General features: G+C 46.5%; 1 protein-coding gene across 2 annotated transcripts in view; it reads right to left on the bottom strand.

Moving 5' to 3' along the window:
* Positions 1–7,014: 7,014 nt before the first annotated feature.
* The window catches only part of USP13 (ubiquitin specific peptidase 13), a 109,727-nt gene continuing 90,670 nt past the window's right edge, over positions 7,015–26,071 (bottom strand). For both annotated transcript variants that reach the window (XM_084769110.1, XM_084769109.1), the window contains exons 20-21: positions 14,326–14,410; positions 7,015–11,958 (exon numbers count right to left, since the gene is read on the bottom strand). In XM_084769110.1, the coding sequence (XP_084625236.1) occupies positions 11,865–11,958; positions 14,326–14,410 (179 nt within the window). In that variant the 3' untranslated portion in view covers positions 7,015–11,864. The remainder of the gene's footprint in view (positions 11,959–14,325; positions 14,411–26,071) is intronic.

Below are 26,071 nucleotides of genomic sequence, written 5' to 3'. Positions count from 1 at the left end.
CGTGTCGCTTCAGGGTCTTTCTTGGTAGGGGATCAGTCAGCCAATAAATAACTTGAACACTGACTATCTGCGGGCTTTGTTCTAATGTAAGACACACCTAGACTATAAGAGTAAGAAGTTGTGGGCTTGGGAGGCACTTCGGAGCAAGAGTGGGCTTGAGATGTGTCCAAACCCCTGGAAATCTCATCCTGTGACCTCCGGGAGTAAGACCACTCTCTTCCTGTCCCATGTCTGCATTTCCGGTGCACCCCAACCTTGCCCCCACTGAGGAGGTCAAGTAGCCTGGCAGCCAGGTAAAACTTCCTTTCCCCTTAAAAGGTAATGTCCAGCAGCATCCAGAATTCCTCCTTATGCAAATGAGACATCCTCAGCACCCTGGCCCAGGCCAATGATGTACACTCACCCCGATAGCCCACACTCACCCCTCAAGGGTTTAATAGACCCCACCCCCAATTAAACAAGCTGTCTCACTGAAGCTATCTCCCAAGAAATCTGTTTCTCTTGAACCCACCTCCAACAGAGATCCAGCGCCGCACTCACTCGAGCCTGGCTAAGCTTCCCTCCCTCCAGTCCAGCTCAGTGTGCATGGATACCCCAAGGGGGAAGCAGAAACGAGGTGACAAGAAATCATCTGCGCTAAGCGTGAGAATGGGCAGTGAGGCATTGTGAGAGGACTTGGGTCCTTATTTCCAGAAGGTCAGAAAATAGGAGACACGTGGGCTCAGATTTTAACAAAGAACCAGACAAACAGTGGAAGGACAGCGACATTCCCAGAAGAACCAACAGCCAGTGTACAACACCAAGGCGGGAATGAGCTTGGTGTGTGCTCATGAGGGAGACTGAGGTCGCAAGGGCTGGAGGGAAGCACGGAGGATTTAGGAGATGTCAGTTAGGGTCAGGGATCCAGGGAGACCTTTTCAGAGTAAGACAAATGGCAAAGCTGACCACCCCCCCCCCAACCTCGAAGTCTGTTTCCAAAACAAAGTCCTCCCAGCCTGCTTGGGTTGACAGTGAAGGTAGCCACACGGGGCCAGGACTGGCACTCTTGTCTGTTCTTCACCGCTCCTTCTGGATCTCAGGTGGCCTTGGTGTCTGCCTTGCATTCCTTCCTTCAAAAAGTCAACTTGTAGATTCTTCCCTCTGCCCCATGTCACTGTAAAGGGATACAGTACACTAATATGTCATCCAGTGGGAACTGAGGCTTTCATCTCACCTCAGATTAGCTTGATGCTTTTTTTCCTTCATTGATTAATGTATTCTTGTTTATAATAATTTATTTATTCATTTTGTATACAGTGCTCTGCCTGCATGTACACCTGCAGGCCAGAAGAGGGCATCAGATCTCATTATAGATGGTCATGAGCTACCATGGTTGCTGGGAATTGAACTCACGACCTTTGGAAGCACAGTCAGTGCTCTTAACCTCTGAGCCATCTCTCCAGCCCCAGTTAATGGATTATTCTAGTTTACATACCAGTAGGAGCTTCCCCTCCTTCTCTTCTCCCAGTACTTCCCTCTCACCTCCCATGACCCCTCCCTTTCTTCTCAGAGAAGGGGAGACCTCCCATGGGCATCAACTCACCTTGGCATATCAAGTAGGACTAAGCACATCTTCTGTGGAGGCTAGAGAAGGTGGTCCAATGGCAGACAAGAGAGTCAGCGGCAGCCCCTGCTCCTGCTGTCAGAGGTCCCACATGAGGACCATGCTGTACATCTGTTACATATAGTGGCGGGGGGAGAGGAGCTAGCTCCATCCTCTGAATGTGCTCTCTGGTTGGTGTACTTGCAGACAGGAGGCTAGCATAGCAGTCAGCTGAGAGGCTTTACTCAGCAGCTAATGAAAACAGCTGTAGAGATCCACAGCTGAACATCAGGCAGAGCTCGGAGAACCTTATAGAAGAAGGGGAAAAGGGGTTGAAAGAGCCAAAGAAGTCAAGGACACCACAAGAAGACCTACAGAGTAAACTAACCTGGACCCATGGGGGCTCACAGAGACTTAATGTGACGCTTGTTTAAAAAGTCTCCTACCTCCACTTTTTAAACATCAGCTGTACTTACTATTATTCCAGAAATAGCATGTGTATGTAAAACCAGCCAAACTTTAAAATGTTCTGTGTGTGTGTGTGTGTGTGTGTGTGTGTGTGTGTGTGTGTGGTGTATGTGCATGCCTACAGAGGCCAGCAGAGGGCATCGGATCTCCTGGAGCAGGAATGACAGGCCACTATGAGGTTTCCTGACACAGGTGCCGGGAACCGAGCTTCTTGGTCCTCTACTAGAGCAGCGAGCACTCTTACCCTGAGCCATCTCTGCAGCCCTAATCCAACTTTTTAATTTATTATAATGTATTCATACTACATTCCAACTGTTATCCACTCGCTGTATCCTCCCTTTCCCACCTCCCCTCCCTCTTCTGCCCTATTCCCCCCCCCTCCTTCTGGCAGAAGGGGCCCTCCTCCCCCACCGTATGACCACAGCCTGCTTCCCCTTCCTCTGTTTGCCTGCCAGGCCTCCTACCAAGAGGAAGTGATCAAATTGGGGGCACCAGAGTTCATGACAGAGGCAGTCCCCACTCCCCCCACAACCTTGGAGAATGAGCTGTCCTTTGGCTAGATGTGAACAGGGGGTCTAGGTTCTCTGCATGCATTGGCCTTGGTTGGTGCATCAGTTTGCACAGGACCCCTGGGTCCAGATCCACCAGCCTTACTGTTTCTTTTAGACAGAGTCTCTATCGGAGCCTGGGCTGAGGAACACTCTCTAGTCACAGTGCTCCAGGGCTGCACTTGTCACTGCCTCCCCAGCACTAGGATTACAGGTAAACCCCACACATGGCTTTTTATGTAAGTGCTAGGAATCTGAACTTGATGCCCATGCTTGAGTGGAATGCACTTTTGTGACTGAGCCATCACCACAGCCCCTCCTTATTTTTTACAGTTCTTCATAAACTAGACAGAAAGCACTTACAAGTTTGTCTGTTGTTATTATTATTATTATTATTATTATTATTATTATTATTATTATTATTATTTTGTTGTTGTTGTTGTTGTTGTTGTTGTTGTTGTTGCTGTACTACTACTACTAACTTTACATTCCACACACACAAAAAAATACTGCTTCCTGGCTGGTTTGGTCTTGTTTGTTTTAAGGGTCTGGTTTTGTTTTCTAGTGGTCTGGGTTTGTGCTGGAGTTTGGTTTTGCTGTTTCATTTTGTTTTCTCTAGTGAGGACTCAACCCAGAGCTTTGCACATGCTAGGCAAGCACTTCTCAACTGAACTGTTGCAGCCCCTGGTAATCCTATCTGGGCATCTCCATTTGAAGAATGATGGCTAATTCCAGTGTTCTTCTTTGTAAGACTAAACTACTAGCCCAGAGCAAATTTGAATTTACTCACCTGAGCTCAGATGGGTGGAGACCGAGGCGCTCCACACAACCCGCTGAAACCCGCTTGGGCCAGGAGGTGCTTCTACTTTCCCAGTTACCCCAAGGGACACTATGTCCCCCTCTTAAATCCACTCAGTAGTTTATTGCAAATGAAAGAGGAGCCAACTGCGGCTCTGTGAGAAAAGGTCCCCTGGACTCAAAGCTAACTAAAAGGCAAAGCTGACCTTCAGACCTGCCAAACCCGCCCCAGGAAAAAGGAGGCTGCAGAGAAACAGCCAAGGTAATTACTAAAACCTGCTTTTGACTAAAAATTGACAATCAAAATCATGCAGATAGTATGGCGCATGCCTGTCATCCAGACACAAAGGAGAGCTGTGGGTTCGAGGCCAGCCTGGGCCTCACAGCCAGACCCTGCCTCAAAAAAAAAAGGGGGGGTGGGGGAGTGAAGACAACATGAGTACAGCAACTGTCACGTCACCCCATTGATCACCAGGGCTTATCTGGCTGCCTTAGTGGTGTCCCCTTCCTTCCTCACTGCACCATGTGTCTCCCTCCCAAAGCTGCACACTCAATCTTCCCCAACTAGAAAAAAGATCACTTTTTTTTTTTTTTTTGTCAAGGGTATTCAAGTCCCTGTGTTCCCCTGCTGAAATCACCAAACAAGCTCTCAAAAAAGATGGGGGGAAAAAGAGTCTTCTTTGCATAATATATATTTACAAAGTCTGACCCTGTACAAATGACGGCTGCAGAAGAAAGTTTATGATGGCAAAGGTCTAAAGCTGATGACTCTGTCATCATAAAGTAGTCAGAATTGATACCAACTAAACTAATTTCATTCTAATAGAAAAAAATATGGCAATTTAAGTTAGGTCAACTACACAAACATTTCATATCTCCAAGGCTTCCTCAGCCACTGGTGTCTCACTCTGGGCTACAGGCCTTGGGTTTTGCTTCTATCTCAGAGAAAGGTAAAGCTAGGGACAGACAAAGCCACCTGCTAGTGCTGGCTCCATCTTCCGCTCATGCCCCCGCTCCCCGACTTCTATGGCTGTCTGCACCAGCCCCCACTCCAGCATGAGACCCCGCCCACTCACAAGACTCCACCCACTCACCTGCTCAAGCACTTGAGACCAGCGACTCGTTTTTTTTTTTTAATTTTTTTATTAATTTATTCTTGTTACATCTCAATGGTTATCCCATCCCTTGTATCCTCCCATTCTTCCCTCCCTCCCATTTTCCCCTTATTCCCCTCCCCTATGACTGTTCCTGAGGGGGATTTCCTCCCCCTGTATATGCTCGTAGGGCATTATGATAGGCAGATTTGGGCCCAGGGGTTCCGCTCAAACTAAGGCACCAGCCAAGGACAATACAGGCGGTAAACTTTAAACCCCTACCCAGATCTAGCCAATGGACAGAACATTCTCCACAGTTGAGTGGAGAGTTGGGTATGACTTTCACATCAACTCTGGTGCCCCATATTTGACCATGTCCCCTGGAGGGGAAGACCTGGTGGCACTCAGAGGAAGGACAGCAGGTTACCAAGAGACCAGCGACTCTTGCCTCTCTTCTGCATCAGCCTCCAAGGTTGAGTTGCTATTTGCCCACCCCCTTCCTCTCATTCAAAAACAAACACCTTCTCTTGGCCCAGAGCTATGCGGCTCCCGCGTCATCCAGCCTAAACAAGAGATAGTCCTAAACCTCACTCAGATGGGGCACTGCTCTACTAAAGACCCTTAAGGCTCTACACTCTGGAGTCTCTCGCTCCACACCCAGGCCCTTCCCCCACACACACCCCCACACCTCCTGGTCAACCTCACTCTCCTCTCCAGCCTTGCTGCCCCTTCGCTGATTTTGTCAGAGCAGACATGCCACCACTAGGGGGCAGCCACACCAGTTCCCCCCAACACCCACCTGGACGCTCCTCTTCTTGCAGGTCTTGGTTTAAGAACTCATCTCGGCAATGCTGCCCCATCCCTGGGCAGCTTATTCATCAGCATCAGCTCCGGTACCCTCCCTCGTGCTCCCACAGCACTCTTTTCCCGGGTCACGGAACACTGCTGATTTTGTGCATGTAGTATCTGATGTCGCTGGGAACTAGTTCAATAAGGGCAGGGAGCATGTCTACTTTACTTACAGACACGGCGTAAGCAAAGCAACACACAGAACATGGTAGATGTTTGTTTATTGTATGATGATCCAGGATGTAGATTAACAGGGCAGCTGACTATATAGAACAGTCTCTAGGAAAGCTGGTTTGGAATGGAGTCATTAAATGTGTATTTTAAAAAGTCAAAAAGGGAAAAGGATTTGATGTTGATCCTGGGTGCCCCCTTCCTGACACTCTACCTCCCATTTAAAAATGACCACACACAGCCCAGAAGACAAATTTCACCTTTTCCTATTATATATCCCTGCTATGGCTGGTGTGCCGCTGAACACCTTTGAAAAGCTGACTCAACAGCATGTGGTTGAGTGATGCGACCCTCAGTCTCTCCTGCTAGGCATGATGGGATGAAACAGAAGCAGCTGGCTTGCACGCATTTTTCTCTGAACCATAAACAATATCTCACCATGGCAACCACTTCCAAAACTATGGCCTGGCACTGAAGTCAGGCAATGACTAGGATTTTCAAAATGCTCACTCTTTTAAAACCCTTGAACAGCAGAGAGATGTATTTTCTTTTTTCTTTTCTTTCTTTTTTTTTTTTTGAGAGATGTATTTTCAAACGGTAAATAGCATATCCTCTGAGCTATGCAAAATAATGTCCCCTATCCCAAAGACATCACTGATGTCTACACTCTAAGCCCTGTATGTTATGAATTTGTTGTCCGATACAACCTAAGGACATTTGTAGAAGTGCTTAAAGGGTTTTGCTTGTTTGCACAGAGTCTCTTGTAATCCCAGCCGGACTCTGACTGCGCGGCATTGCTGAGGACTCTGAACACCTCCTGACCCTGCTGGTTCCGGCCCCAGCTGTTGAGGTCACAGGCGTAGACTGAGGTTAAGGACTTTGAGATGAGAGTGGTCCGGGCTACCAGGGTGGGACACGATCAATGCCAGGGGTCTTTATAGGATGGAGGCAAGAGCTTCATTCAAAAGAGATGTGAACATGCCTGGTATCAAAGCTCTCAGGACGCTGGCAGGTTCAAAACAAAACAAAACCCTTCAGACAGTTCTGGAAACCACAGGAACCGACTCTTCCTGCCTTGTAGAAGGAGTGTGAGGGTGTGTTGTTTTAAGCCACGTTTGTGGCAATGTGGAAACAGGGAACTCCTACACAGTAGAAACACAGTACCCAATGCTTCAAACCCCTGAGGTGACATGTTCCATCTACTACTTCCACTGGGGGGCCAGAACCAGAGGTCTTTGTGTGACTGGATATCCAACAGGGAAAATCTAGGTGTCACCTGCCCAGACCCCCACCATCCCAACCCTCCTTCAAGGTACTGACGTTAGCTAGGGATGGGGACCAAGGCTGCCAGGTCACACCAACAAGCCATGGCCAACAACGGAATGGGGTGTGGCCTCGCATTCCCCAGCCCCCCCCCCCCCGAGGCATTTTTCAAATGAAAAAAAAACAAAAACAAAAACAAAAACAAAAAACAAAAAAAACAAATGAGAGTCATAAAAGGACCTGAGTTTGTGAGAATAGCTTTTAATTTAAAACTATCAAAGCAATAAATTATCCATCTCTTCCCATCACAGGCGAGTAGTCTCCCAAACACTTGAAGTAGTTTCCACACCAACCGTGACTAGTGCAAAACAGATAAATACCAAGTCTTCCAGCAACCAACACTCACACTGCTGGGCAGGTGGGCACAGGGCACGCTCGGCCTCTGTCCATGCTGAGGGGCCGAGATGCACACAGCCTTTCCACGCGCCCAGCTGTGAACAGACTACACAACAAAGGAAACCACAAGAGAATGTTGCCTGAAGTGAAAGCAGTATGCCCCAGCTAACAGCTGTAAGCACCCTGAGGACGCTGGGAAAACAGGTGTTAATCCACAGGACAGCTCCTGAGCGAGGCTGAAGGCAGGCCACTGGGAAAGCATTGTTTTTGTCTCTCAATTGGGGAGGGGGGGTGTAGTTTTATTTATTTATTTTTTTAATTCCTGTAATTTCTGTTTCATGTTTCACGTGTTCTGGGCTCCAGGAAAATCATCTGTGTTACTTCTATTTGGAGCCTCTGCGGCGTTCCCTTCTTAACCAAAGGACTTCGCTGCCTACCTCTCACTGCGGAACACAGTGGAAAGGCACTAGCCACCGATCTAAGATATAAATCTAAGAACATATGATGGGGCAAAACTAACTTTAGTATTATATTACCCTTACATTGAATCAATGTACCCCGCATCGTTTGCAATCAGTATGATGAGACAGTCATACTGTTCGTTGAAACCTCCAAGTTTTAGTGTGCATTTTATGTACGCAGGACAATCTTAGTGCGGATTGGCTAAATCCCAGCACACTGGAAGGCTACAGAGCCTTCCACGGACTATACGGATGATGTATTGAGTAGGTCTGCTGAGGACAGTTTGCTTTTGTTAGTTTGGCACAAGCTAAGGTCATCTGAAAGCGGGATCCTCAACTGAGAACATGCTTCCACTAAGATTGGCCTGCGGGTAAGCATATGGGGCACTTCCTTGATTAATGATTGATGTGGGATGGCCCAGCCCACTGTGGGTGATGTCACCCCTTGCTGGGTTGTATAAGGAAGCAGGCTGGGTGAGCCATGGGAAACGAGCCAGTAGGGGGCACTCCTCCATGGCGTCTGCGTCAGCTCCTGCCTTCAGGCTCTTCCTATGAGTTCTTGCCCTTCATGGTGGACTGTAAGTAATAAGATGAAATTAAACCCTTTCCTCTCATATGGTCTTTATTACACCAAAGAAAAGCAAATTAGAATGGTAGGATATCCCCGTGGCCCCGGGGAGGTGGTTCTATCCACCAGCCTCACTGCACAGATCTTCTCCCGTCTCCTGGGAGTTTTTACCTAACAGGCAGATGCACACTGTATGTAATTCCATTGTCTATTCTGCCCGACTCTCCTGGCAGCTCCTCACAGACTATAAAGGCCTCTGATGAGATCTGGGAGCCATGGTGTCTATGATGACGAAGACAGACTTTCTAAACGCTTTGGCAGCACTCATCTGAGGACCAGGGAGATCTTCAGTGGAATCAGGATTTTAAAATATCGTGTGTGTTAGACTGAGCCGAAGGTCATTCTGGGACTTTCCTAAGGGGGTATCATAAATGCTTTGCTGCTTTTGTTTGGAGAGGAGGGGCAGTAGCAGAGGGCCTCGAGGACTGAAAAGAGCTCAGGGAGCTCAAGAGTCAGGGAAACAGGATTCCCAAGGACAGAAAAGGGTGTCGACCAACAATGCCAGGAGCCTACAGACTAGAAGAGCCGCAGACTGACTCAAGCACCTCAACTTCTGAGTGACTGCTATAGCTCATGTCTGATTTGGTCAGAATCCCAGAAAACAAGAACAAAATGTGGTGGCAGGGCAGAAGGGGGCATCCTCTGATAACTTGGTCTAAGCTCCCGGTTCAGAGACAAAAGGCCCAGAGGTAGAGGCTAGGACACATCATCCTGAGGCCCGCTTCCACTTATAAGTCTGCAGCTCAGGTAACGAGAGCCCAAAAGGATGCAGGGGACGTGGCAGGCACATTCTCTTGTAGGTTTGGGAAAACAGGCTAGTCAATTCCAAAATACTGATGCAACACTGATATAAAATGTCATTAAAAATATGATTCTTCCCAGATTCTTTTCATTTAGAAGAGAAAGAAAATGTTCTCTGTACCAAACTGCATTTCCGGCTAGTTGTTTGGGTATTTAGACCAACTGACAAAACAGAATCTTTGATCCGTTTTCCAAAGACACACGGGGAGTCTGCACAAATGAATATCAAAAGATATTTACAGGAAGCAAGCTCTGTCCTTCACATGACACCTACACGTGGAGAGAGAGCCACACACGAGCACACTACATCTCACACAGAAGACTCCTAGCAGGTGGGTCCGCAGACATAACCCACACACTGTTCCAGCTGCAGCCACACACGTGTGCATACTCATGTGTAAGTTAAGTGGTGTATTCCACGGCTATTCCGAGAAGCCTGATTTGCATATACCAGAAGACACATGCAAGCACATTCCTAACAAGAAAGCAAGCTACTCCTCACGCCAGTGCGCCCAGCTCCCCATCTGAATGAAGAATAGCACATATACAAAACCTTGCCATAAATAGCCCTTGTGTTTGTGAGGCAGGATAGAGGCAGCCATAATACACTTTCTCGAAGTATGTCCTGGTATCGGAAGGGTTTAATTTGCCTAATCTACCTAATGAAATTCAATGATTTATAGCCTAAAATCTTTAATGTGGATTTTACCCCCATTGAGTTTGCAAAGTTTTACAAAAATTTTTTTTTATTTTGTTCAAAATATACATGCTACCTTTGACCACATTTAAATTCAACCCCCCGCCCCGAGATGGCCCTACCCCCACAAAAGGCCTTTGCTTTGTAACCCTGCAAACCAGCCGCTGATGATATATGGCCAGTCGTTATTCTATAATATGTGGTCCTATAGGGACTGTGTTTTGTAAGGCTGCCTTAGTGTGGGAATCCCCTCTCGGGGGTAGGGATACATATAGCACGGACTTAGGATCTCGGAGTCAACCTAAAAGGCGACTCAGTGGGACAGCGTCGGAGAGAATTCCGCCATCATGTATGTGCTCGCTCCTTCTGCCATGTCATTTGTTCCCAAGTGGAAAAAACATCAGATGAGTCAAGAAGGCAGGGAGCACACTGTAATGGGGCCTACCATGTTTCACCTTCTGCTCTATGAAGATCCCTCAGAACTGACCAAAGCCAGCTAGAAAGAGGTGGAGATGTCACCTGACCCCCCCCCCCATGTGGAGGAGGAGACTGAGGCACGGGTAAAAGGAAGGATTTGCCCACAGCCAACTGAGGCAGCACCCACATGCACCCAAGCCTCTGGCCCCAGCTCCACAGCCTAGACTCACGGTACACATGACCTTCCTTGAGGCAGGGCCCCGAGCTGTGAACCCCGGCATCACACGCTAACCCGATGCCTCGGCTTTATTCAGCCCAGCTGGTTCTGCTCCTTTATTTTTCTGCAGTTTCTAAAAAGATCATGTCAATCAAACAAGTACACACATTAAGCAGGCAGCAAAAAAAAAAAAATCCTTTTTCATTTGACCGACTAATCTGACCTAGAAACTCCAGAGACTAGAATTTGATTAAAAGCAGTAACAAAATTACAGGGTTCTCGTTCCACTCCACTGCACACTGGGACGTCTGCTCTGACCTTGGGCTGCAACCGAGACCCTGAAACAACCAGTCGGAAAGGACAGCTTTTCAGATGTCACAGAATCGTCTCTGCAGCTCATATCCTTAAAGCACGCAAGGTCACGCTATGGATCACAGCAGACAGGCAGCGAGGCCAGAGGTGAGACTGGCCGCAGAGAGGCAAAAGTAAAACCTAAGAAAGTTTGGAGACCAGAAAAATCAAACATAGGTGTGTAACAGGATTCCAGGAAGTAAGCCCAAGGCTTGAAAAGCCAGTTATTTATCTAAAAACAACCAGGAAGTTTTGAGGGAACGCGCTGCTGGGGAAGAGAAACCATTCATCTGCCTTTGGCAAAGCACGATGTGACAAGACTTAGGCACCTGGCATTGATGTCAAATGGCACAGACCCACATGAATGCACTTAGTGGCCACAGCTCAGTTCTTTGTACTCCCTAAAATCCAAGTGGGGAACTAATTTTTAACAATTGTTCCTGAGTTATATTTTTGTTAAACTGTTTGCCTGCTTTCTCCAAATATGCTTAAGAGCAACTACTGAGCCTTTGAACACCAACCCATCAGATTTCCAGTGGACTACAAAGGTCACACACACAAACACACACGCACACACACACACACACACACATTCATACAGTGTATTATAAAGTTTTGATGTGATTTAAATTAAAAATAGCTCCCACTGCCGATGTCCTGGTAACACATAGCTAGGGAAATGAAAACATGATGCCACCAATAAAAACCAGTCCAGGTTTTGATTTCCTATATGGAAATTTTTTAAAACTGGGCATTTTTCTCATTGTAAGGGAGGCCTTACCACCGACCCCCAAGGCAGACAAGAGGGAAAGGCGACCCATTATCCGATGTGCTGGTGGCCAATGTCTTTGCTTACATCACCCCCTCCCTGAACAGTTACAAAATCCGCTATGACAGAGAGTTGCCACCAACAGAAATCTCCTCCCAGCTCTTCTCCAGAAGGCGTTGAGTGGCCACACTCTCGAAAGAAGCAATACCCATGCAGTGCTCCATGTCCGGCTGTCACTGTCCCAACTCTTTTTCTTTTGTTCTTTTTTTTCTTCTTCCTTTTTTTTTTTTTTCTTTTTTCTTTTTTGGCAAATTAAAAAGGTGTATGGCTTCTTCGCGCCAATTCTTGTGAGGTTTAGCTTGGTATCCTGCGGTAAAAGTACATGTATCCCAGGTCTTTGGGGGGCCTTTCTGAGGCACAAACCTTGTGGTCATTGTAGATCACCCACCTGAAAACAAAGACAGAAGCAGGAGTTGGATTTGTGTCAGTAAGGCCAATGGCAGAAAGAAGGCATGCATGCTGGGGGTGGGGGGCGGGGAGTCCTCAGCATGCTGGGGTGGGGGGCGGGGAGTGCTCAGCATGCTGAGGGTGGGGGCGGGGCATCCTCACATGCTGGGGGTGGGGGGCAGGGCATCCTCAGCATGCTGGGGGGGGGGGCGGGGAGTCCTCAGCAACTTGGATGTTTCAAGGTTGCCATGGATGGACAACCTTGAACTTTGCACCATTCACTGAGGACTGAGCCCAAGTCCTTATGCCTGTCAACAACAGTCTACCAGCCAAGCCCCAGCCCTGCTTTTCGGTTCTTGATTTCAACCAAAAACAGCCTCAGAAAGAAATGCCAAAATAAAAGCAAATTCTAAGAAGAAAAACAACAACAACAACAAATAAAGAGTACATATACCCTGCACATTAAGGTTTATAAAGAGTGAAAGGACACGTGCATAAATATGTATGTATGTGAGTGTGTGTGTGTGTGTGTGTGTGTGTGTGTCCTCCCCCAATGACACCAACAAAACAGAAAAACACATCAATACATAGATAACGGCTTATCCTTGTGCTGATAGAACATGGATTCTTTGCATTGTTTTGTACTGTGCTAATTTGTAACAACCATTTGCATGTTTTTATATTATAATTAGGCCACATCCTGAAGTCATCATCTATATAAGTTGCTGTGTAAAAAAATAAAATAAAATAAAATTGTCCATTTTCGGCACAAGGAACATTTAAGTTCATGTACATTACAGAAAAGATCCTCTCTCTCCCTTAGTCTGCAGCTCATGCCTGTGTCTCCCAAAACTCAGAGTTTTTCTCTGCTATAGACTGAGCCCAAGATGGGCAAGGGCAGCCTCAATCGCCCCCCTCCACTGCCCCTCACCGACACGCACACGCGTGCACACACACTGTTCAATGGATGAGGCTCCTTGTCCCAAGCCAGTGAGATGGGGAGTTTGGAACCAGCCCAGCCAGCAGGAGACAGCGGGAATGTCTACCTTCTAGGCAACTTGAAAAACCACTGTCTCCTGCCAAATGAGCCTGCCAGCCCCTTTTGCCTTTTCTCTGTGCTGTGGCCCCTCCTGAAGAATGGTCTGCTTTGTTTTCACTAGCCTCTTGAATTTGTTATTATCTTATTTCCAACTAAAGACCTATGTTCTACACTTGACTCTACTGATCAAGCTGAGAAGCTAAAACTAAAAGGCATGAAAAAAAAAAACAACTAAAAGTCATGCATGCAAAAAAAAAAAAAAAAGAGTCTGGATGGAAACAGCTGTGTAGGTCGTGGGAGACATGGCTGAAAGGCCAGCATCCTCCCGGGTGGGCAAGCTTATGTGTTATGCCAGTGTCCATGTGGTCAGAGCAAGCAGGGAAGCCCACCACAGGCTACTGAAGGGAACAGAAGGAAAGGGTGTGAGGTTAGACCTCCTCATTCCTGCCCCATCACAAAAAAACCTTGAAGTTTGACTCAAGAAGCTAACTCTAGGTTGTTATGCAACCAAGTGCCCAAGGTTTGGGGTTGCCAGGTGTAACGCAAGAAACCTGGCTGGATAAAGTTAACAACAAGTAACTTATTAACATAAGGATATTCATGTCATACTGAGAACAGGCCATATCACAAACACACTTAGACTAAAAGGTGTTTAGTTTTAAAACTTAAATTACCCAGGGCATCCTTGCTTTCTCATTTTGATGGCTAAACCCACATATTCTATGGTGGTATAAGAGGTTCCAAACACTGCCTACTGTAAGCTGTAGGTGTACCTACCAAGGTAGGTGTATTGTACCAAGGGGCAGTCACCTTGGTACAATAGTTAAAGGGACTCTGAATGCCAACCTGAAACCTAGCTAACCTGAGCCCTGGTGTTTGTATTAGTAAAACAGTGGAGCACACAGCACATCAGGCATATGTGCATGTCTGTAACTCAGAAGGCTGAGACAGGAGGACCAGCTAAGACTACAAAACAGGTTCTAGGCCAGCCTGAACTACAAAGAGACTCTGGTTTAAAAAAAAAAAAAAACAAGGTGAGAGAGAGTATACCCCCTCAAGACCAATATGAGAGGCTGAACATGGTGTCATACACCTTTGATCCCAACCAGCACTTGGGAAGAAACGACAGATGGATTTGAGTTCAAGACTCGTCCACACCACAGAGTGAATTCCAGGGCAGCCGAGACTACATAGTCAAACAAAACAGACAAATAAACAAACAATGTGAGGACCAGAGATAACATAGAAAACACTAACGGGATTAGTAAAATGGCTGGTCCCAGGAGGAGCTCAACACCACATCTATCAATACCTTCCAAAAAGACTCACCGTCCCTCCTTTTTGACATGGCAAACATAATGGCCACTCATCGTAGATGTTCCCATGTGGCTGATGAAGGCAAATAACTCATACACTAGGGAAAAGAAAACCATTCAGTTATGAGGCATCAGTCAAGAACCCAAAACACTTCTGCACAGTACCTGGGGCCAACAGGAGACAGACCCGCTGGCTGTTTAGACTCACAACTCAACTCTGTAAACCTTTCTGTGTTGATCGCGCGCACACACACACACACACACACACACACACACATACACTCACACACACTCACTCACATGGATATGGAACTGCAGCAGTAAGCTATAAACTATAGCTTTGATTAAACTATCAAAGCACAGCAAGCACTGCTGAAGCTAACCTTAAAGGCAGAAGCAAGAGTACAGTCCTCACTCCTTAGTAACTCTTGTGACCAAGCTCAGGACTCTGAGTTCCTGTTGAGTTGGTTCAGCTCTACTAATCCTAGGCTCACAGGACGAAAGTCAAACTCAAAGACAGGCACCCGCCCCCTCAGCAAACCGTTATAAAGACTACGATGAGATGGACAGGTACCCGCCCCCTCAGCAAACCATTACAACTATGATGGGATGGACAGGTACCCACCCCTCAGCAAACCATTACAACTATGATGGGATGGACAGGTACCCACCCCTCAGCAAACCATTACAACTATGATGGGATGGACAGGTACCCACCCCTCAGCAAATCATTACAACTATGATGGGATGGACAGGTACCCACCCCCTCAGCAAATCATTATAGACTATGATGGGATGGACAGGTACCCACCCCCTCAGCAAACCATTACAACTATGATGGGATGAACAGGTACCCACCCCTCAGCAAATCATTACAACTATGATGGGATGGACAGGTACCCACCCCTCAGCAAACCATTACAACTATGATGGGATGGATAGGTACCCATCCCCTCAGCAAATCATTACAACTATGATGGGATGGACAGGTACCCACCCCTCAGCAAACCATTACAACTATGATGGGATGGACAGGTACCCACCCCCTCAGCAAACAATTACAACTACGATGAGATGGACAGGTACCCACCCTCTCAGCAAACCATTACAACTATGATGGGATGGACAGGTACCCACCCCTCAGCAAACCATTACAACTATGATGGGATGGACAGGTACCCACCCCTCAGCAAACCATTACAACTATGATGGGATGGATAGGTACCCATCCCCTCAGCAAATCATTACAACTATGATGGGATGGACAGGTACCCACCCCCTCAGCAAACCATTACAACTATGATGGGATGGACAGGTACCCACCCCTCAGCAAATCATTACAACTATGATGGGATGGACAGGTACCCACCCCTCAGCAAACCATTACAACTATGATGGGATGGACAGGTACCCACCCCTCAGCAAACCATTACAACTATGATGGGATGGACAGGTACCCACCCCCTCAGCAAACCATTACAACTATGATGGGATGGACAGGTACCCACCCCTCAGCAAACCATTACAACTATGATGGGATGGATAGGTACCCATCCCCTCAGCAAATCATTACAACTATGATGGGATGGACAGGTACCCACCCCTCAGCAAACCATTACAACTATGATGGGATGGACAGGTACCCACCCCCTCAGCAAACAATTACAACTACGATGAGATGGACAGGTACCCACCCTCTCAGCAAACCATTACAACTATGATGGGATGGACAGGTACCCACCCCTCAGCAAACCATTACAACTATGATGGGATGGACAGGTACCCACCCCTCAGCAAACCATTACAACTATGATGGGATGGATAGGTACCCATCCCCTCAGCAAATCATTACAACTATGATGGGATGGACAGGTACCCACCCCTCAGCAAACCATTACAACTATGATGGGATGGACAGGTACCCACCCCCTCAGCAAACAATTACAACTACGATGAGATGGACAGGTACCCACCCTCTCAGCAAACCATTACAACTATGATGGGATGGACAGGTACCCACCCCCTCAGCAAACCGTTACAGACTATGATGGGATGGACAGGTACCCACCCCCTCAGCAAACCGTTACAACTATGATGGGATGGACAGGTACCCACCCCTCAGCAAACCGTTACAGACTATGATGGGATGGACAGGTACCCACCCCCTCAGCAAATCATTACAACTATGATGGGATGGACAGGTACCCACCCCCTCAGCAAATCATTACAGACTATGATGGGATGGATAGGTACTCATCCCCTCAGCAAACTGTTATAGACTATGATGAGGTCCCTAAAAAAGCAGAACAAGCATTTACAGACTTTCACAGCAATGGGTGAGCAATATTCTGATCGAGTAAGAGTCATTCAAATGGGTTTACATATCCATTTTCTAGTACTCAATTATTCCTTTTTTTTTTTCCCAAAAAAAATGAGGTTCTGGACCCAGCCTCTTTTTCCCTCTTCTTTCCTACTCTGCCACTTGTTTTTCACCTGCTGATTAAATCCTCCTTCCCCGGATACGTGTCCCTGGACATGGCCTCTTGGCTGTCCAGAAGCCACCCAGATGATCTCCTATCTGTTCCATCTCCTGGCACCCCTGACCTACAAAAGTCAGTACCTGTGACTTTGATTTTAGATATTTATCACCCCCACCCCTCCACCCGGTCTCCAGACATCCTCTTTCTAACTAATTATACTCAGTCTCCTGGAACAAATGCTACTGCTCGCACGGTTTCATTTCTAGAATGCTGATCATTCGTACATTGTTGGGTTGATCTGGAGCTACTATGTATTCAAATGTTAATTGCTCATCCCCCAAGATCCAGACTGCCCTACGAGCAAATTCTCATGTATCCAAAATGGCCTGTTGTATGAACCTTGCCTCCCAAATTATCCCTGATTGGCTAATAAAGTTGCCTACAGCCTGGGATGAGCAGAAGAGAGACAGGCAGAGCTAAGGTTCACATGCTTTGGGGTCATTCATGGAAGGACTATGCACGAGAAAGAGAGGAAGGAGGAAGAAAGATGCAGGTTGCCATGGGGTAACCAGGAGCACATGACCAAGAGCAGCTGGCTCTGAGGACTGGCCTGATGGAGCAGAAGCAGCCCAAGTGGAGCATGTGTAAGTATTTATGGGGAATTTGGCTGGGGAGCAGACAAGATAGTTTAGAGGGTTAATATCCACCCAGCTCCAGAGTTTTAAGGTATATAATAAATATAGCAGGTCTTTGTGTCTTTTATTTATAAAATAGCAGGTTAAGAAATAACTGCTACTGTATTAATAACCAGTATTAATTAATATTAATAGGATAATTAATTTCTTTTCCATATACCTTAATAATTATACGGACCAATATTAAATATCATTAATTCCACAATAATACACAGCATAAAACTGTCCAGGCATGGGGATGCATGCCTCTAATCCCAGAATTTGGGAAGCTGAGACAGAAGAATACAGAGTTTGAGACCCTAACTCAAAAAAAAAAAAAATTAAGAAATAAAACAATAAAAAAATAAAGGAAAAAGAAAAAGGGAAAGAAAGAAAAATGGAACAACAGCATAACCCTGAATTTTTTGTATTACCTTATTTCCAACAAGCTTGCAGCGCCCCCTTGTCAGTTCTAAGACCATCGAGTCATTAAGGTTTTTCACATATAGGACCACATCACCTAGATATCATATATTGAGTTGAAGAAGTTTCCTTTTATCCCTAGATTGTTCACAGTTTCCCCTTAGATTTACCATCTCAACCCATGTCAACGCCAGCCTTTTAGTAACTTGTGTTAAACAGATTGATGTCTCTCTTGCTCTTTATACCTAGCCAACTCATTAGCAAATCCAGGCATTTTCTCAATTAAGATTCTTTCTTCCCAAATGACCCTGGCTTCTATCAAGTTGATATAAAATTAGCCAGCACATCCATAAAGAGACTTTCCCCTCTTCAGTTAAGAACTAAATAGATGTGTATCCTCAGAATCATAAAAAATTAAAATATGTATACTCAAAATCATAAAAATAGAATTTTGAAGTTTAGCATGAATCCCAGTCCCAAAATTAAAATTAGCCACGTTTGTCAATATAAGCAACTTCCCCATGCATTATTCAAGGCTTCCTACTAGGGACTGACAGCAGAAGAGAGAATCTCTTTCAACACATTTGCAGGAGCTAAGTAGGCAAGAGATGCCAATTTATATCTGTTTCCAAAAAGACTGAAATGACTAAAGCCAATGGGAAAGCCGCCCATGGTTCCTCTCCAAGTCCCCTGAGATCCCATCCCAAAACAACAGCCTCGTCATGCACGTCCTAGGCAGGGAGAAAACATGGCTTGAGACAAAAACAACTGGTTCAAAAATGTTGACTTTCAACAGAGAAACGGTCAAAGTTCCTGAACAGTGTGAGGCGCCTGACCGATCCCTATGGCCTCTGTCTGGAGAGGGGCATTCTGTGACCAGGCTCAAGCTGCCCGTGCAACAAGTCCTTTTCTTCCACACAAAACTTGTTCTGCATGAGCTTTATGAAGACTACCTCAGTCTTTCAAAAAAAGAAGAAGAAGGTGTGTGTGTGTGTGTGTGTGTGTGTGTGTGTGTGTGTGTGTTATCACACGGTACCACCACCATCCCCATCCAACATAGTATTTACTATGTACTCTACTATTGTTCTCCAAAAAAGCAGCTGTCAGATAAAGCCCATTAGAGTTTGAAAGTAAAAGTCACGGTCACCCAGAGATCACCCACGAGATAGAGATCCCGTGAGCCAAATCCTACGCCTCCGTCTGCGATTGTTCTGGTGAGAGGGGAAGAAGAAACGAGAGGAGCTATGACACCACGGTGAACATGGCCACTGAAATCTGAAAGCACAGGCTTAGGGCTGCACTTTACAACTCAAAACCACCCAAAGCAATGGCGTTACAGGAAATATGCTGCCCCCAGGGTCAACATGGTACATCTTCACCCCTTACAGCTGAAGTTCCAAACTTAAGAAGCTATTGCCAAACTGTACCTTTTGGCTAATAGGATATTTTTTTAAAGCAAAAGTAATTTTTTTTTAATTTTTCATCGCTTCTGGGTCTTTGGCAAAGATCAAGTGTAGCATTTGTTCTTATCAGTTTAATATCTGATACACTCTCTGTCCGAGGACAATACATTAAGTGGATTTTTGGAACTAGGAGTTGGAACAGTAGCTTGCTCCAACCACGCCACACCTTACCCTGGCATTACAGTACCTCCATGAATGGGTGACCCTTAAAAAAAAAAGTTTCTATTCCATGGAACATGTAAGCTCAAGGATACAGTTTGAACAACCAGCCTTTGCCCTAATCTGGACAAGCACACTCTAACCTTTCTTTGTTAACTTATCCTTAAAGTAGACCAGCATCCTGGCCTAGAGCAGTAATTCAGTAATGGAGTTCTGCCTGGTGTGCACAAGGCCCTGGGTTCTACTCTGAGCACTACAGAGTATTAAGTAAACAGAGGTAAAAGCAAACACCCTAGTTATTCATGTGTACGCACATTGGTGGTGTCTGACTGGTTCGCCCATCAATCAGCTAACCTGTGAGGTACGTTCACTCTATATTGTTGAAAGTCATGACTTCGCCCTCTTGAAAATCATGCTTTAAGTACGTGTCATTACCCCAATCAGCTCGTACTTTGGAGTGCCCTGACATGAACCCACTGTCATAAACAATTACTGTGCACAACCAGCTCCTGTGTCTACTCAGGGCATGGCCCCCTTCTGCACTGAAAAGAAGGAAATGCTGGTAGGCAATTTAGAGGCTGTAAAGCCCAATGGTTCACTCCCATTACCCGCACCACAGCACCCTTGGCATTTGCGTCCAAATGCTAACAGCTCACATCGCATTGCTTTTCAGAAACTAGGAAGCCTGGCTATCTCAATCCAGTTAACACCATCCTTGACACAGGAAGTACTGACACCATGGTAATCCTGAACAGGTCACCAGGGCCTTAACTCACAGCCTGTTACCCGCTCAGAGTGACGCACACAGTCTTCCTTACCTGCTCCCTCTCCCAACAGTCTTAGCCATGGCACCCAGGAGCAACCTAAAAGCCAGGTGCCTCTGCCATAATGTCTCCAAGAGCAAGCCACCTAGCAAATGAGATTGCTGGGGATGCCCCCAAAAGGCCAGAAGGCAAAACTAACCGCAGTGTCTTAGCCTGTTACTCAGGAGAGCTGTTTTCCACACCCACCCACATGTTCTCCAAAGAGCTCTAAGGACCCACGCTTGTCCCAGCGCAGGCTGGCTGCCACACAACCAGAGTATTCCAGTGATAGAAAGAATGCAGCCATATCTATGGTGGCCCGTTCCTCAAGACAGGACTAGAGAAAAGTCCCTGGAGTACTCAGTCAGATAATGCTGTCTCCCTTTTCCCTCAGGTCTAATATGTTCCGAATTACTTGCTTTGGTTTCATTTCTCTTGTTCTTGAACCCTAAATCTTCAGGTCTCTAGTCTCTCGGAGGCTGCACAAATGTTAGTGAACGTCAGAAAGCCACGGGCTCCACCTGAAGTTCTGAGACCCCATCTTCTGAACAGAGCCAGGGCATTTGCGTATGTATGCACAGACCACCATGCATGTCTGTCTGTCTGTCTGTCTGTCTGTCTGTCTGTCTGTCTGTCTTACTGAGGATTGAACTCAGGGCATCACATTGGCTAAACAAGCTCTCTAACACTGAGCTTGTCCCCATTCCCCCTCCTTAGAATGCTTCAAATTACAAAGACCACATGTCTCCCCAATGTAACGGTCCTCAGGTATTCATACTTGGTGTAAATTAACTGGCTCCAGAGAATGGCCTGGGGGGGGGGCAGGGTAGCTATCCCTCAGGGTGGGGACTTTGTAGACTGGGTGCCCAAGTCCTGAGCAGACGGAATGAGTCTCTACGTCCTGGCTGAAAACTGTCAGCTGCTGCCGAAGCCATCTGAACCACAGCAGCAGTACTGTGCCAGAGGGGTGCAGGCTTGAAGTAATCATGGCGTAATCATACGATAGTTACACCGGCAATCAGTGGGTCCTTTAAAAAGTTCAACAGTCATTAAACACAACATAGAACGGGGATGATTTTGTAGTAGCGGGTGCCCAGATAGGCCACAGTAAAAGCATGATTTTCCCGATTAGAAAATGTTCAAAGCTCAACAGAAAATTGGGAGCTGGTTCTAAGATATAAAGGACCCAATAATAAGCAAGACTAAAGAGAAGCAGGCCTTCACCTCCAGCCCAGTATAAATCATGCAGGAAACAAGGACTGTGGCAGCGTAGCCTCCATTGTCTCTGAGCCCCCTAGTGAGAAGAAAAGGAGGAAGGCTAGGCCTGTGAGGCTGGAAGTGGCATCAGCTGCCTCATGAAGGCTGACAGTGTAAGTGGCATCACTCGCTCAGTCAGAAGGATGGACACACTGGTCAGCTCATTATCCATTACCCAAGATGCCTGGGGCCAGAAGGGCCCAAATTCCAGATGTTTCTGTTTCCTGTTTGTTTTACTTTTAAATAATTGTATGTGTTGGGACCTAGGATAAAACACAAAATTTGAGCTGGAGGGTTAAGAGCACTGGTTCCTCTTCCAGAGGTCCTGAGTCCAATTTCCCAGCAAGCACCACATAGTGGCTCATAACCATCTATAATGGGATCTGATGCCCTCTTCTGGTGTGCAGGTGTACATGCAGATAGATCATTCATATACATAAAACAAATAATGTTTTAAAAACGAACTTTTTTTAAAAAACACAAAATTCCTTTGTTTCATACACATTTTTTAAAAAATAGCTTGCAGGTAACTTACTGTTTCCAGTGCCCCTGCCTCTGACTGTAGCCCATCACATGGGCTCAGGTGTAAAATTTTTCACTCGAGGCATCATGTCAATTCTCAGAACTTTCAGATGTGGGAGTATCTAGGATTTTGAATGTTAAGATGCTCAGCATGGAGCTCATTATAACTCACAAATCCTCCAACCTGCGCCTCTGAGCATGTCCTCCGTGAACCTCCACCTTGGCCATAACCACATCTGAGTCAGGTACCCACCTCACTATGCACAGTGTCAGCCTAGTGTGGAAGGTTCTGGTAGCCACACTACACTTACAGCTGTTACCCTAGTATTGCTTTTCAGGGAGTGGTTCTCAAGTGAAGACTTCATTTCCCAGCAGGCTTGTTGAACCATGGATTACTGGGTACCCCTGAGTCCCAAATTTGTCAATTCTGAGTAGGGCCCATTCGCATTCCTGACACGTTTTGAAGTAAAGTTCTACTGCCCCCGCCCACACCAGAACCAGACTTTCAGAAGACGCACCCTATCCCTTTCAGCTCACTTTTGAGCTTCCCTGTGTGGGGCCTTCAACCTGAGTGGAGTCGTAGACTCTTGGAACCTGAAGAAGTCTGATACAAACCTCTCTGTGTTGGCCATAACCAACAAAGCACAGCTGTAGAGGGGGACCCGAAAGCCACGCATGCATGTATGCAAGAGGCTTTTGGGTAGAGAGAGTCTGTCTAAGAGTATCCCTGAAATTAGAAGACAGAACAAGAGGACAGAGGCAACCAATTACGGGCCCTGACCCTTGTGTGTGTTTTCCTGTCACCCTCATGTGCTTCCAGCAGCTTTTAAGAATCTGAAGTTCTTCTGATAAGATGGCAACGCCAGGAGCCTACCATGGCAAATCTCTGTTCTGTTGGGAGACGTTGTGTAACTATCTCCTTGAAACGGAAACATCCCCTCCAGAGAAAGAGCAAAGGTTCTTCAGAGACAGCGAGAGAAACTCACAAATCTCAGAAAACTCTGAAACTTACAGGATTCACAATTCCCCACTCCAAGGTTCTAGAACTGTGAGGAACTGCTGGGCAGAGGAGATTCCCCAGTGGAGCCACCTACAAGTTGTGCTCCAGGGGTGCAAATTTAGGAGGTCCACACCTATAGCGGGATGGGCTTTTGAGGGATGCACAGTGGGATGCAGCTACCTTTGCCTCACTCGTACTCCTGTAAGTAACCCCAATAAACTCACAGGTTCAGAAGTGTCACTTGGGTGGAACAATTTCTTTGGTCTGTCATTGGTGCCTTATTTGGATTGAGCAGACTATTGCTCTTGTCTCCCCAGTAAGAGTCTCACAACAGAAGAGCCTCCCTACCAACTCCCTTCTACTGGTGACCTGAACTCTCAGCTCAAGACGGGCAGCCTGGCCTATATGTATTCCCACACGCGTGACGTCCTCTCCTTTTCATCCTTCTCCAGGAAACTAGGGCCGGGGACCTTCAGATAAAAACGATTGCATCCTGGATCAAGCTGCCTGGGGTCTGTACACCTCCATGCCAAGGCTTGTCAGATTTTGTGAAACTGTAGTTCCTTTTTGCTTAGACACATTAGACTCAAGATTCCTCAGTATTTGGCTCCTCAAGTAGGGATGTCTTGCCTCTGAATGGCATCCACTACCTCTAGTTCAAATATCTCAACCGACTCACCAGCTAAAATGGGTAGAAATTGTTTGGGAATTTAAGGCAATATACTTGAATGGATTCCCCAGGTTAGCCTCTGTGTTCATTGTAATTACAAACACACCCTACCACGAGGCCAGTGCCATCTCAGGAATGCCTTCTCCTTGCATTCATTTCATTCTTCAATGATTTAGTTGCTGATTGCTTACCATAGGCCAGTGACCATGTAAACAATACACAGGAAAACATCTTAAATAATATCTTACAGTAATGTCATTCGGATACACACTAAAGCCAGAAACACGATGATTGGTTATGAAGAAGACCAGAGAGCTTTGCAGAGGTAGGAGGGGGCACTCAAAGAAGTATAACATTGCTCTGCCCCCCAAAGACCTGGTTCCGTAGAGCTTTGGGGTGTGCCCACACTGGTCCATAACATCACATTCTCATGCTGATCAATTATACCTGAAAACCTCACTAAAAATGGGGAAATGGCCAATTGAAGCCATTCACACAGAAAGCTATCTAATCAACCCCAAGCCCACTAAGAGAGGGCATCCAAGGAATGAGTTATATAATGTTTCTGGAGGTCATGTGACAGGAGGCTGGTGAAGCCTTCAAAGAGTGTATCTCTCGCTTGAAAACATACAAGAAGCCTAGTCTAAGAGATTACCAAGTGAAGGCCCAGCACAGCCCATTGCATCAGTTACTTTCTTTCCCCTTTCTCCTTTTCATGTGTGTGTAGTGTGTGTGCTGTATGGGAGTGCATACAGAAGCCTTAGGTGGACATCAGGACTGGCTCCAGTTTGCTCTTCCACCTTATTCACTGATGCTCTCTCAATCAAATGGAGAGCGCACCAAGATGGCTAGTCTTGCTAGCCAGCTTGCTCTGGGGATCCTGCGTCTGCCTCCTACCCTGGAATATAGATACATTTATTCCATACCTTTTCATAGCACTTCTTCTGGCAGCCCTCTTTCCCCACCAGCACACTCAACTCCGGTGTCTGACCCAAGTATCTTAAAAGATGCTTGAAAACAATTTTACGGTGTTCTCCAAGGGTAAAATTTGACATCCAGCAACATCTGGATATCCTCACATGGCCCTAAGGCACAGGAAGCCTGAAAGATTATGAGTCTGATTTTTGTCATTACTGACCCGGCTAACAGCTATAAGTCTCCAAGCCCCTCAAAGACAGGAGACCCGAGGCTCAGAGCCCCCCCCCCCTCTCTTCAGCCCAACGTCATGCAGCTTTACAACCCTTCTGCCAAAGGGCTCAGCATCGCCAAAGACCATCATGGACATCGATGGATGCTGCAGTGAACCAACGGACACACACTGTGGAACAAACTGCTCACGGGTCCCTCAAAGCTTGTCTACCATGGCATCTTGTGTTTGGGACTACTGGTTTCTGGAAAGAACATGTGACTTTGTAAGGCAGTGCTCCTCAACCTTCCTCAAAGTGACCCCCTAACCATAAAATTATTTCAGTGGCCACCTCATAACTGCAATTTTGCTACTGTTATGAATTGTAAGTATCTGATATGCAGGACATCAGATGTGACCCCTGTGAAAGGGTCGTTCAACTCCTAAGGGGTCGAGACCCACAGGTTGAGAAACACTGCTGTAGATAAATTTAGGAGAATTGTGTCTTATCCTTTTCCAACTTAGCTAAAATGAAGCATTTCGGTGAGCAAATTCCCACTTTACAGAGGAAGAGGGTGAAAGGCAGGAGATGAGGGGAGAAGGAAAAGGAAAAAATAGGAGGGAGAGAGAAAGAAGAGGGCAAATGGCCACTTTCTAAGCACGGGCGACAACATCACGTGTCCAGTGATGGGAGCTGGCATTTCACAAATAGGGATCCACCTGTCAAAGGCCTGGAGCAGGCAGAAAGAGAGGGTGGTGGCCAAGTGTGGTGAAGGAGTAACAGATGTGGTAGGCTGGGCTATGACAGGGGAGCGTGTTAGGTGGCAGGCTAAACAGCAAATGTCACCTTCCAGGAGATGGCAGCCCAAGAATCATGATGGTAAGGCCACGAATGGGTCTGAACTTGTCCCTACCTCTGAAGATCTGTATGACCTTGGAGACTACACCTACTCTTCCCATCCCATTTTCTCACCTGGGAGACTGACTATGGTAAGAAATCAAGGAATGTTGTTTATGTACAAAGTGCCTACAATACTACCTGGCTGCCTGGCAGCCTGCCGCTACGTTTAACAGTTGGCTACCGAAAGACAGAACTAGTCTGTTTGTGGCACCGCTTTTGTCATCTTGAAACAGCCATTCCGAAAACTGCCAACAATCTGCCTGGAAATGAAAGACTCCTGA

Source organism: Acomys minous (assembly GCF_964271855.1).
Source record: "Acomys minous genome assembly, chromosome: 19".
In the NCBI taxonomy this organism is placed as follows: domain Eukaryota; kingdom Metazoa; phylum Chordata; class Mammalia; order Rodentia; family Muridae; genus Acomys; species Acomys minous.
This window is presented reverse-complemented; position numbering and strand designations above follow the sequence as displayed.